The sequence below is a fragment of the Humulus lupulus genome, chromosome 6, assembly GCF_963169125.1.
Source record: "Humulus lupulus chromosome 6, drHumLupu1.1, whole genome shotgun sequence".
NCBI lineage: Eukaryota > Viridiplantae > Streptophyta > Magnoliopsida > Rosales > Cannabaceae > Humulus > Humulus lupulus.
The window spans coordinates 18030180-18043505 of record NC_084798.1 but is presented as its reverse complement, the minus strand read 5'-3'; the positions used below and the strand labels follow the sequence as shown (position 1 = coordinate 18043505).

Sequence of the window (13326 nt, the reverse complement as noted above, 5' to 3'; positions counted from 1 at the left end):
ATGGCATTCAACAATCGCTTCACCTTAGTTTTGTTCATTGCTCTTGCCTTTATGAGCATTGATATTGGGCTTGCAACTCGTAATCTTCTCCAAGCAACAGGCCCACCAAGTATCCCAAATTTACCAAAGCCCAATATGCCTTCTATACCATCACTCCCACAGCCCAACTTTCCAACTCTGCCCACTGGGCTAACTTTGCCTCCACTTCAAACCCTACCCATTGGGCCCACTATTCCAAAGCTCAGCTTCCCACCTCTGCCAAGTGTAACCTCACTTCCAAACATGCCCACAATCCCAATTCCAACCACAATTCCAACCACAATGCCCTCCATTCCATTCCTAGCCCCACCACCATCTTCTACTTGAACTTTATAACAAGTTTCATAAAAGTCTAAATGTTTCTCTACCTTATAGTTAGTAGAGACCAAAATTACTTTCTTTGTACTTTTTGTTGAATTAGATAAGTTTGAATTGTTGTTTAGTTACAAGAAAATGTTGGTTTGTTTCTTGTACTTTTGTGTGTGAGGAGTGATTATTATTATTAGTCTTGTATTATTGTCATATATATACAATGAAATTTGAATTTATTTGGGGTGTTTTGTAAGCATTGTGTGCTATATCTGTTCTACTACTTTAATACCAATTACCCATTTACATATCAAATTGAATGATGTCATTTTTAAGTTTTTGTATTAGTAACAAAGAAGGAAAAATATATCACTATCTAAATTACAAAAAAAGAAAAAGAAAAAGAAAAATATATCACTGTCGACATTATTAGTGGTGCATTTGTGGAAATGTGGTGTGGTGTGGACCATTCTTACGTGAAAATTACATCAAGTATGACCTTTTTTTTTTGTTGTTGTAAAAAGTGGAAATTTGAACTTTTGCCAAAATTTTATGTGGTTGAAATATTTTAATTAAAAATATAATGTTTATTTTCCCATATATTTGTAATTTTACAAAACTTTATTGTTGTTAACTTTATATTATTTTGTAACATTACAGCTGATTATAAATATGAAAAGAAACCTATTTTTATTGGTAAAGTATTTCAAAATCCATGTAAAATGGCAAAGAGCAAAAGTGTTTTCTTTGAAGGGTTTATACTTATTTAGACTCAGTGTTTTCACAAATGACTTTTTGGACCCTGTGTTTTATAAAATAGTTCAAATAGAATCCTAAACTCGATTTTGGTAAAAAATATTGTGAACTAAAATTACAAATAATTCACTAAACTAACAATTTAAAACAAAAACAAAATAATTTTGTCTAACAATTATGTTGTTATATTTAATTTTTTCTTCATCAAAATTGATTTTATGAATCTATTTGAATCATTTTACAAAATATTGGGTTTAAAAAGAATTTGTCAAAACACAAAATTACAAAATATAAAATGCAAAAAATATAAAACTCTTATTTTAATACAAATATTTAAGCTAAGAAAACAAAATCCGTTGTAGTCTAGTTGGTTAGGATACTCGGCTCTCACCCGAGAGACCCGGGTTCAAGTCCCGGCAACGGAAATTTTTTATTTTTTATTTTCCTTTCTATTTATTTTAAGGAATAAACCTAAAATATTGTTTAAGATTTGAGAAGGGTTTAAAATTATGTCTTTTTTTTAGCAAAACCTATAGATAACAAAATATGGCATTTGAGATTAAGTTTATGGAGGATGATGATGCTGGTGCAGTGAGAGAGGGAATTGTTCTCATCATATCATTGTGGAAAAGCTCTGTTTCTATTACTAATTATAACAAGTATTTTGACTACTCAGTATTCACAACTTCTACGAGTATTTACATTCATACACATATATAATATAATTAAGGAGAAAGCAAATACATCCTCCACCACCACCACAACCACCTAGACCTACATTTCACATTTCAGGCGAAACACGCATAATGGTTTTCTGATACTACGGCGGCGCGTTAATTCTACCCACCACGGAATTAGACAACGAGGCACAACCACCGCCACTTCCACCGGCGCCATTCGACATCACCTGGTCACATTTCGTATCACCTCCGACGCCGTTTTGTATCGACCTGTTACATAGTGCTTTAGATTTTGGCAATACAAGTAGTCGTTTGAAAAAGATGTTGCAAATCTAGTAAAACTGAGTCCACACGGCAAGACTTTTAAGTACCTTTGTATCTGAAATTCTGGAAGCATTATGTGAATTCTGCAACTTCTTTTGACTCTCTGAAGAACAGCTTTCACAGTAGAAGTGATCGAGTCGCTTTGCTTCTTCCGGAGTCATTTCTATACAATTAGGATGAAACCTGAATCAAAAGTAGAATGCTAAAGACTGGATTCTCAAATATATAGACATGTATCTAGATGCTTGTAATATAAAATCCCAGGCAATGAAGAACAGTAAGAAACGAACATAAATGGGTAACAATTTAGTATAAGATAAGACTAAATAGGTTCATTTCCATTGTAAGTCAACCCTGGAAGCTCCTGTGTACTATTATGCTTACGCTTCTTAAGAATCAGAAATGAAAGCTAAAACTAAATCAGCCTTAGACGACCATAAACCAAGATCATAGTAGTAAATTGGCATGTCCAACTTTTCTGGTCTAAATCTGCTCTAGTCTAGTACAATGCCTCACCACCAGACATTTAGTACAAATAATCTTTCTTTGAAAACACTGTACATGATCATTCCATATATTACCTGCACATTGTTACGTGAATGTATATAAAATCCTCAGGAACTAATTGTGTCAAATTCTCATGCACAAATATAAGTATTGCAGAATGATTTTAGAAATACCAACCTAAATCAAGTTTGATTCTGATTAAATTATTTAAAAGTTTCTCTTCTAAAAACAATAAGAAACAAATAAATTAAAACCTTGAGATTGTTATGAAATTAATTTCAACACGCTGTCCCATTCCATTTAACTAGCAAAGATATCTCTTAGAAGGCAATGACTGCCTCAGCTAGCAGTTCTCATTTAAAAAATAAATAAAAGCACTACATTTCAGCATGTTGAAAAGTTTCATGGTCCGAAATTCACAAACCAACTATACAGATGCATCCAGATACTCGAGAAAATAATGAGAAAGTCCAAAGAGTTTGCAAAAGGTTTTCTCCAACAAATTTATGTATGTTTTACCAACTTTACCTATGGTCGAAAATGCATACGAAGCAAACGAAATTCGAGCAATCTAACTTACCAGTCACTGCAGCCTTCGCACTGAACCATTAAGTCATCGGGATTATAAGGCATCTCACACTTGCAATACCTGTCATATCATATCAAATATCAAACCTTCAGGCCAAACAGAAGAAGAAAAACACTAAAAGTATAACCAAGGGCAGAAAACATGAAATCTATCTTCTTGGCCCCAATAATTTGAATGTCCAATTCTGATAAGTCTCATTTTCACAATCATCAAATCATGACATAAATGAGGTTAAAACCACCAAAATGTTTTATATAATTAAGAAATTTATGAAAAAATGCGGCTTATAGATCAAAATCATCACCAAAAACTCAAAACTCTTGCAATAAAAAAGCTTTATATTTTCATTCCTAAACATTAGCCTACATGAAGAAAAAAAGAAAAGGCATAACCCACCATGTTTCGAACCACAGCACATTGAAGAATCAAAACAAAGCAAGCAACCCAATGGTATAAAAAGAACACAAAATCAAAACATGCACTTTCTTAGAAAAAAAAAATAGTTTGAGAATTGAGAAACATACACGGCAACTCGGTCTGGGTTAAAAGCACCAGTGGCTGAATTATACTCAAAACGACAGAAGAAGTCTTCGTTTCCCACTGCGTCTAGCTTAGTATAGCTCTTGAAGCTGTGGACCGTACACTTCCCCTCAATAGTATCCGCACTCTGAACATCATGGTGATCGGAGAGAAATACCTCTTTGGAGCCATGGAACTGACGGCGGCCGCCGAGAGATTCCTCAGGTCGGTAATACCACCGAACATGAACCTTCACGTTGGTTCCACGGCCGTCCGCCTCGATCCGCTCAATTCTCGCCACGTACGAAGGCTTTCCAGTATCAGAAGGCCGCATGAGAACGCAATCCCCAGCTACAAAAAACGGAGAAAGACAGCTCTCAAATTAGGTTTTTCGAAAAGGAGAAAGAAAAAAAAAAAAAAAAAAGTCCGCAACTTTCTCGAGAAAATGAAGGAAAGTAAACTTCTTTGCTCACCTTTAACGGTGCGATTGATGTGCTTGACTGTGTAAGTGTCTAGGGTTCGTCTCGGAGCTTTGGTTTTCGCCATTGAAGCAAGTTCTGAAGATTTTTACAATGACATGTTCTTCGACCAAAAAAAATCACTACGAACCACAGATGAAAAAAAATATTAAAAATTAAAAATCAAAATAAAATAAAATTTGAAAAAACTGATGAGAAAGGATTGGGTACGAGCGGGTGTATGATTAGGTTTAATTAGTATTTTTGGGATTGGAAAGGGTAAGTCTGTAATTAGTGAATAGTTTGGGGGTATTTTGGGGTTTTAAAAAAGTAAAGGTGGATGGGATTCCACGTCATTGCTTATTTGGATTTGGTTTATCCAATGCACCGAACTGTTTTGATTTAAAAAGCGTGTTTAAAAATAGCAAAAACGTCTCCCATTTTGATTAAATTAGATAATGTACTATAAATCCTCAAATTTGTGAGAATTGGTAAAGTAATCCTTCAATTATTTTATTTGATAATTAAGTCCTTACATTTAACATAAGTAGTAATTAATCCTTTTTTTTCTTTCAATTATTGCATTTTTTTGAAAGGTGTACCTTCTAATTCATGAAAAGGTTCTTCTATTGAAGGCAAAACTTTACAAAAATTGTCACAAATTTAATAATACAAAATAAAGTTGTGTTGGTTAAATGTGGTATTTTGTGGTCCATCCATATTGATTGAATGATGTCGTTTTACTTATTTTTTGTCGTTTGAACCTAAAAACAAAGTATCCTATCCTATAATAAGAGTCTCTAGCTAGTAGCTACATTAATTTTCATTGAATAAAAAGCAAGTCGGTTGCATTTGCCGTGAAGCAATTTGAAAATTATAAATATAGCAATGAAAAGCTATTTGGTACTTAATTAGGAAAGAAGGACAATTTGTATATTGTAAAATTATTATATTGTCCTTAAAATTATTAATATAATAGTTTTTTTGTAGAAATATTTTTAGTTTTTTTATTTTTATTTATTTGGAAGAACCTTTTTTTCACCATTTTTCTTTCTACATTTGAGAGGAAAAAAATTGGTGGCCCCACATTGGGTGAGCTACTTTATCCTCTAAAATAATTGTACAAATTACACGAAGTATGTAGCTTTAGAGATGTCATTTAATTTTTAGCCATTTTAAAAAAAATTAATTTTATACCCAATATTTATTTGAATCTACCAATTATACCCTTCAATCATACAAGTTATATATGTATAAGCAAAGGTACTATGAGAAATGCCATTATAATAATAGGTAAAATTTAACTGAATTTATTTAACGACTAATTTTAATTAACTAATCCTAAAATTGGATACTTATCAAGTAATCCCTCTAAAATTCCTCACTAAAAACCTATTTTCTTGTTTACTCCAAACTTTTACATTACATTTTTTTTTTTTTTAATATACATCGTTTAAATATTATACTATTTAATATATATATAAATATAATGCACATTAATAAAATATTATTAATATGTAATTTTTCAAACCATTAACAAATTAGTTCACTTTTAAACTACTAATGGTGGTTATAAGTCATCACACAATCTTATTTTTAGCTATAAATAAACCAATATGTTTTTTTCTTCAATATATATTACTAATAGCTTTATATATTGGTGATTTGAAATTATAAACCAATTAATTAAATACTTGTTTCACAGTATTCCATTTTATTCAAAATCTTTCTAACATATCTGGTTGGCAATTCTACCATAATAAGCCATCGTCAGCATAAAATAAACCAAAAAAGGTTTTAATTCACTGATTAGTGTATGTTGTGCAAGATAATAACCGATATTTTATATATGGAAACAATTAATATGTAATTTTTAATAATTAAGCTTCATTACTTTCAGATTTTAACATTATAATTGACTATTTTTGTATCAATAGTATAAATAGGAAAATATTTATCATTAATAGAGTATTTTTTTATAATAGTATTTTTATAAAAGAAAAAACCCCAAAAATTTATTAATTGTGTTATAGTCCAAATTTCATATAAATAATTCAAAATTTGTATTAGACTCACAACTAAAAAGTGTAAATAATAAATCCAACATAAATAATAATGTGTATCTATATATAAATAATAATGTGTATCTATATGTGCTAACTATGCATGGAAGAACTCCTATATTTTAAACTTATTTTGCACTCTGACCTATTTTTAATAATTCTTTACAAAATCGCCTCTCATAATTTGGATAGTTAATCGAAAATTTAGAAAGTCGATAAAAAATTTTAGATAACTAGTCGAAAAATTTAAACAACTGGTCAAATTTTAGACAAATGTCATTTTGCAAAGAATTCTCAAAAGTAAGCCAGAGTGCAAAATCACTTGAGCCATTTTTACCAATTTCTCTATAAAAAATTACTTTATATTGGATTGATTGATTATTATTAGATTTTTGTTATGCAATTCATCAATCTAACATTGATTATTATTATTAGATTTTTTTATTCCTCTCCTTGTGCTGGTATCTTTTGCTAATTATGTATACCATTACTGTTATTATTAAGCTTGTAAAAGGGGTTAGTTAGTTCCCTGTTATGAGTTTCATAGTGTAATGTAGTTGAGTAAACTAAAAATGTCTGCCTTCCCTATTGACTCTTGTATTTTATGGTTTGACTGGTTGCCCCTGCCAAAGCCATTGGGACAATTTAAAACTGTCAATACGGACTTGTGATGGAATTTGAGAATATTATCTATTTCGTTTATGGAAAAATTGTATATTTTTAACTTAAAAAACCTGATTCATTTGATGGTCTACCATTAGTGTACACACATCAAAAGCTTAAAATAAACAATCTTTAATGCTACAAAGTACAAAATTGAGGGGAAATCTGTTCATCAGATTTCCGAGCAAAATGAGTCAGTCATCCCAGTTACTCGGATGACTTTCTCTTCTTCCGCGACTTGGGGGGCTTCTTTGCCTTCTTTTTCGAAGGTTCCTTGTCCTCGAGTGAAGTATCCTCCTCATTCAGTAGATGCTCGTACTCTTCGTAACTAGCAAAAGGCGATGCTCCCGACTTGCCAGATTTTCGTTTTCCCTTGGTTTTTCTTTGATTGAAAACCTCATCCTTATCATTCTCACTATCATCTACATCGCCTATTTCAATAATGTCATCGTCATCATCTTCATCATCGTCACTTCCATTCTCCATAGCAGCATCATCAATATCAAAATCTTCTCCCTCGAGAATATCTGCGAGCGTGTCTGGATCCTCGTCGCTGACATTACCAACCAAGTCTTCATCATCTTCTTCGTCAATTTGGTCTAGATCGTCATAGTCATAATCGCCCACATTCAAATCTCCAGAAAGATTAGCAGAGTCCAACATGTTGTCAATCTCTTCATTATCACTGTCATCATTGTCCCCGCCACCATCAACATCAAACAAAGCTTCAGCATCATCATCGTCTGCTCCTCTTTTCTTTTTCTTCTTCTTTGGTTTCTTTGAGGAACTCATTTTGTTCATGTAGAACTTGTGGAAGACTAGGTCTTCTGGTGGAACATCATCTTCAGCCAACGACAGAATATCTGACCCAATCAAGTGGTCGTTCATTTCAAGCTGGAAAACAAGACATTATTCAGAATTACATATGTAACGGAGTTTAAGAAATTATCGAAATCTCCTTTGTAGAGCTAACCTTCTTGGCAGGTTCAATCTGTGAACCACCATGCCATGTACTTGACTTAGGTTTCTTTTCCATGAACTTGTCCAGAAAAGCAGTGAGTGAGAGATCATTAAGTGGATTTCCATTGTACACAATGTTAGTCCCTGAGAAGAGAAGGGTTGTCGCCATTTTAGAAACTGATGGGTGCACATGTGAAGCCAGTGCTGTCAGCTCCCACCAGCTTACCCGGTCTGCATTGCTGTTGGTAAAGCAAACATAAATAAATAAAATGTATAGGAGCCCGGATTAAAATGAGCCTATTTATACATCCAAATAATAATAAGAGACAACTGACCAGTAAGATGGCTCCCTGTGCCTTGGATTGTATCCTCCAGGTAGCCGACCCTTCTCAGTCTCAGAGGGGGGAACTTGAGATTGCTGCCCACCAGAACCAGGCACTGTTTCAATGCGGTCTTCTGGGTCATCTCTTACAAGAAACTCTTCTGCCTCGTCTGAATGTTCATCTTCGGAAGAGAGTGGAGCTTCCTTTTCATCTTCTGAAGAATCATTGTCAGAATCGGCGAAGGCAGCATCACCACCCGCCACATTGTTAACTTTTTTCTCTTGAGTTTCCGAGGGAGAGGTTGGTTTGTTATCAGGCTCTTCTACAATATCCTCAAAATGTTCTTCTTCTTCTTCATCAGCTGACTCATTCTGAAGCACCAAGTTCCTGCCAATGGGAGCTCGAAGGTGATGACACTAGAACAAAATCTAATTAAAGCAACTTGCATAAGAAGACCAGCCTTACCACAAGGGCGGCCTTGCCTTTAATACTTCAGAAAGCAAGAAAAGGCATCCGCAGGCATATTGAGGTGGCTGCTGAAGGGCAACCTGTTCCAGTTCAAGTAACAAAAATAAATACTTGTGTGTTCTTTTATATTGAAAAATAAGGGAAGACAACCTATTTATAGGAGATGTATAATTCATTTTCTTATGCATGCTAGAAATTGTAAGGTAAAAAATGGATTTCTTTTCTGCTTGTTTCAACTTTAAAAAATTGATATATTGAAAGAAGAAATATACAAGTAGAACTAGCTAAGAAATAAATAAAAATGCAAAATCACAAGTCATTAAACCTGCATCACACGCTTCGCAAAGGCAGCCACACGCTTCAAATTCACATCACTTTTCATCGCTCTGAGAAGAAGTCCAATAAACATTTCTGCCTGAAATTTGCATGTTTTCACGTTATCCATAAGATTTTTCATTTTCACCTTATCAAAGCATGACCAAACACCATTAACATTATATTAGTGATAAAACACATTAAACTTGCCTTTGAAGAATTCATGGCGGCAGGAAGAAGTAATTTTGCGTACAAGGCCCGATAAAACCTGTCACTAACAACTTGATTCTTAGATGAGATCTTATCAAGAAGCATTAACGCTTGAACTCCCACATTAAAATTGTTTGAATGAACCTGCATCATAACATATTTACACTTAGTGTATATGTATAGACAAACTACAGAACTGGGCCAAGTCCTTGCCGCATCTTGTCTAAAATACATCAGCAATTTAGCATAACAACTTTCAAGGTTTGGGGTTACCAGTTGGAAGAGCATTGGCGTTTGGGTCTCTATAATGTCATCAGCTTCTGTGCTTGAGACATATGGAAATGCTCTATTGACTCCCTGTGTAGCCCATGATGGATTAGCAACAGCAAGCTCCAAAGATAAAAAGCATAGCCAAAGAGCAAAACTCAAACTCATATCCAACTAAAAAATTAAAGAGATAATTATACTGACTGTTAGAAGAGCTGATAGTAGACGTGAGTCCAATTCCACAGGGGCTTCTAACAAATTCTTTGCTTTGCCACGCTTATCGGATTTGGAAGCTTTTCCATCGCATTGTTTGTCACTTTTATCCTTTTCATGACCAATCCCTGCCTCTGTAATAAGAACCTAAAAAAAAATTATTTGTAAGACCTCTCTCTCTTCCATTCTTTTCGTTTTTATTTTAATTATTTTTCAAAAAGGAAAATGAAACTCATATTTTTTTTATTTCTGTTGGTCACTTCAAAAGCGCTCGTCTTACTTAGCACCAGCTTATTTTCTTGTGCACCCAATATAGAGAGCCCGCAAATGTTTATATGAAAAAGTGCATAAAGGAATACAAATAAAGACCAAAGTACCTTGAAAAGTGCAAAATATACATCTATCAAACGCTTTGCCACATTTGGTCCATCTCCTTTATGAGTGAGACGAATTTGGCTCAAAAAATTAACCTGCATATGAATAAAGGTCATTTAAGTTTACAGGTTGGGAAACGTCAAAAACTGATGCAGGCACCATGTAGTCACAGATGTTTTGAAATTTAAACATGACTAAAAAGGCTTAATATCTTGTTAAATTCCAAAATCCATCATTTGTATTAAATTAAATTAAATTATGCAAGCACCAGCACCAGCACCAGCACCAGTGTTAAAGCTACATTATAATTTCATTATCATATGAATACTCTGAAAACAAGAACAAAGATAGAAGCTTACTCCAAATTGACTAGAAAAGATTCAATTATATGCGTGTAAATTATAGAACTTACAGCGTGGTACTTGGCTCGTAATACCAAATGAGGCCGAAAGAGAAAAGAGTCCACCTCATCAATTACTACAACCTGTGAAAGGAGCTGTTAATAAATAGGATACAAAGCCTCCACAAGAGTATATACATCTTCACATAGTCTTAAGGTTCCCTCATCGTCATTGATATCACGTAGAGTGATGGAACATCAGAGAGCTAAGTAGTACATAACGACATGATCAATTTGTAAAACCAGCTAGCCAAATGTACACATATGTAACCACAAATATAATGCACATGTACACATGCGTAAACAAATTATTCTAACAAGCTAAAATCGTGATCTGTTGAAAACTAAAGTGAGGCAGTTGACAGAATAGATAGACGTAGAATATATAAAGGAAAAAAAATATAAGCTTAGACGTTATGGTCACACCGTCATATTTGGGTGGTCAGACAAAATTTTTGACAAGTGATAATCAGCATTGGAAGCGCTCTTATTTTCTGGATCCCCTAACTGTAAAGAATCCAAGTAAATATGAAATCAGAATTAATCAAGGATGATAACAAAGTAGAAACAAGAGTATTTGTAACCTGATTGTGTAAAAATTCATGGTGAACTTACTTTGTTAACTAATGCAGAGAGTAATCTGCGCTCTTGTTCTGATTTACTCTTTAGTAATGTATAAATAATCTGAATGCAATAAAAAATATGTGAGTATAGATGAAAAGTTTCGCATCATCAAGACAAAGCTCAGACACGAACACAAAAGAAATACATGTAGAAATTTTAAAATTTGTTATGCAAAGTTATCGTGCACATCCCCGAAGTGTTTCAAAGTACACTAATAATTGTAATTTCAATAAGGTTCCGTAAAATGGAAAAAAAAAGTCATGGCAATTACGGATTAGGATGGAGGAAAAGGGAGGCAAAGAATATATGCCATGGCTAACCTTTAATGCCTTGTCTTTTAATATAGGTAACATATCTCTTGATGCTTCCTCAAGTGCAAAAATAAAACGTTCATACCTGATTCATTTCATAAAATCATTACATATTTAGATCAAAAGAACATTTTTCTTTCAAAATTTGAACAACTTGGGATGAGTAGAGCAATATTGGATAACTACCTATGTTTCAAACATTCTTCCCAATACCAAAATAGCAAGAGGGAGTAACCATCTTTTGTCTCAGGGAGATGATTTAATGGCCGCTGTAATAGATTCTTAAGCTTTCGATCAGGCAATAAACTGAAACAGGAAGCATGCATGGAAAATCAGTGAAAACGTATCAAGTATTTAAGTCATCAAGTCTATGTCACATCAAGCTGAAAATGTAGTAGCTTCATAAGTATTTCATATCATTTGTACTTCTTTTCATCCCTAAAAATTAATATTGAGCTGACATTTGGTTAGAGGTAGGTGATTTTTCATTTTCGAATTCAAATTACTTTCAATTGAGCTAAATATTGACCTTGAGACAAACAACTCTTTCAGTGCTTCAAACCCTGTTAATGCATGCCGTTTTCCCACTTTTGATGTCACCATTCCTGCAAGAGACAACATGTTAAAGCATAAACTAAAACAACGAATAAAAACAGAAAATTCAGGTCCCAACAAATTGAAGTATGACGATTACTAAATCATGCCAAAAAGAAAAAAAAAATCAATACCCAGAAGAGCATCAATGGACCTCAAATTTGCCATGGGGTTGTCCCCAACCAGAACCGAGAATGCTGAAACCTTATCAGTGGCAGTCCCTGACCTCTGCGTGGCAATTAGCATCTTAATATCCCCACTCTGCCCTCTTGAAGACTCGTAATCCTTAACGTATTGGGCCATCAATCTCTCTGCAAGCTCTCTCTTTTTCTCAACTACCTTCTTCCAGTCCTCCACGTTTTTCACCTCCACCTTCGTCCCCTTCTTCCCAATCACTTTCGGTTCCAATTCCTCCGCATCCATATACCATACTCCGAGCCCACTAGCTTTCATCAATGGCAGCTTAGGCATGTTCTTGAATTTGTCAAATCCCGGAGGCTTGTCATTGCTATCCTCAAGTGAGAGAACAGGGGGTTTAGGCTTGGGCTTTTCATTAGGTTTTAAATTCTTATTCAGTGGCTTCTGGGCAGTCGTCGATTTCGCATTAGGAGCTTGTCTCTCCTTCTTGTGAGGCTTACTGGTCTGGAGACGACCAGTTTTGCGAAAATCGGCATCGTTGAAGCCAGACTGAGAAGAAGGGACTGTGGACGAGAGACCAAGTGAGGAAGCGAAAGAAGCTATGTCCGACTTGAGAAGGTCCAAATCTTCCGGTTTGTTCGACTGATTCTTCGAATTTGAGAGCGCCATTACTGATTATTTAACAGTGAATTACAACATTAACAAAAATGAATGTCAGCTTACTGCCGTGGTGGACTTCAGCCGCCAACATCAATGAATGTCAGCTTCTTTTTTAGAGGGCTGACGCGGCGGAGCACTGGTGTTTCCGGTATCCATGGTTGAAGCTGAGAATAAAGAGATAGCACAACCGATTTTGCTTGAGAATTAGAGTATATCGTATACGGGCTTCCGACTAAAACCCTAGCCTTTCAAAAAAAAAAAAAAAAACTAAAACCCTAGCCACCCTTCAATTTTATTTTATTTTTTTAAATCAGAATCATTTTTATTTAGGGATTTTACTATTTCTTTTCAATTAGCGAAAATATGATGTTTTATAAAATAAATCAAAATAGTATTTAAACTAATTTTAGTTAAAATAATTTCAAATAAGTTCTTTATTTTTTTTGCTCCTCAGCAATTTTCTCTGCTTTTATGAATATGCTGCTGTACGCCCTGGTTTTCCCACGAGCTGATTAGCAGGTCGAGCCTCGGACTAATCAAGGTTAGCCCGAAGCCTCCCCA

The 13326-nt window shown here is 34.2% G+C and overlaps 3 protein-coding genes and 1 non-coding gene across 4 annotated transcripts; 2 read left to right on the top strand and 2 right to left on the bottom strand.

The window, feature by feature from the left end:
• LOC133784785 (protein app1-like) lies at positions 1–366 on the top strand. The gene has a single exon (XM_062224059.1). It carries the CDS (start codon positions 1–3, stop codon positions 364–366), a length of 366 nt encoding a protein of 121 aa, XP_062080043.1.
• Positions 367–1456: 1090 nt separating this feature from the next.
• TRNAE-CUC (transfer RNA glutamic acid (anticodon CUC)) lies at positions 1457–1529 on the top strand. The gene has a single exon. It is a non-coding gene; the product is annotated as a tRNA-Glu (tRNA).
• A 167-nt stretch (positions 1530–1696) lies between these two features.
• On the bottom strand, positions 1697–4395 carry LOC133781784 (chromatin remodeling protein SHL-like). The gene is made up of 5 exons (XM_062220863.1): positions 4197–4395; positions 3729–4074; positions 3196–3264; positions 2156–2291; positions 1697–2054 (listed from the first exon to the last, which is right to left on the bottom strand). The coding sequence occupies exons 1-5, from the start codon at positions 4267–4269 to the stop codon at positions 2028–2030; spliced, it is 651 nt and encodes a 216-aa protein (XP_062076847.1). The 5' UTR covers positions 4270–4395; the 3' UTR covers positions 1697–2027.
• Positions 4396–6896: 2501 nt separating this feature from the next.
• On the bottom strand, positions 6897–13000 carry LOC133781783 (protein SLOW WALKER 2). The gene is made up of 16 exons (XM_062220862.1): positions 12102–13000; positions 11903–11978; positions 11560–11679; positions 11383–11458; positions 11054–11122; positions 10865–10945; positions 10451–10522; positions 10041–10133; positions 9655–9810; positions 9457–9540; positions 9180–9327; positions 8984–9069; positions 8656–8738; positions 8203–8577; positions 7881–8106; positions 6897–7801 (listed from the first exon to the last, which is right to left on the bottom strand). The coding sequence occupies exons 1-16, from the start codon at positions 12772–12774 to the stop codon at positions 7115–7117; spliced, it is 3105 nt and encodes a 1034-aa protein (XP_062076846.1). The 5' UTR covers positions 12775–13000; the 3' UTR covers positions 6897–7114.
• Between the last annotated feature and the right edge of the window lie 326 nt (positions 13001–13326).

Excerpts from the sequence above, each read along its gene's own strand:
- LOC133784785 (XM_062224059.1), top strand. The coding sequence starts at position 1 with ATGGCATTCAACAATCGCTTCACCTTAGTTTTGTTCATTGCTCTTGCC.
- LOC133781784 (XM_062220863.1), bottom strand. The coding sequence starts at position 4,269 with ATGGCGAAAACCAAAGCTCCGAGACGAACCCTAGACACTTACACAGTC. Across the intron at positions 3,265-3,728 it reads AACCCAGACCGAGTTGCCGT|GTATTGCAAGTGTGAGATGC; the intron begins GTATGTTTCTCA and ends ATGATATGACAG. Across the intron at positions 2,055-2,155 it reads CCAGAATTTCAGATACAAAG|GTCGATACAAAACGGCGTCG; the intron begins GTACTTAAAAGT and ends ACTATGTAACAG.
- LOC133781783 (XM_062220862.1), bottom strand. The coding sequence starts at position 12,774 with ATGGCGCTCTCAAATTCGAAGAATCAGTCGAACAAACCGGAAGATTTG. Across the intron at positions 9,328-9,456 it reads CGCCAATGCTCTTCCAACTG|GTTCATTCAAACAATTTTAA; the intron begins GTAACCCCAAAC and ends GTTATGATGCAG. Across the intron at positions 7,802-7,880 it reads AGATTGAACCTGCCAAGAAG|CTTGAAATGAACGACCACTT; the intron begins GTTAGCTCTACA and ends CTTGTTTTCCAG.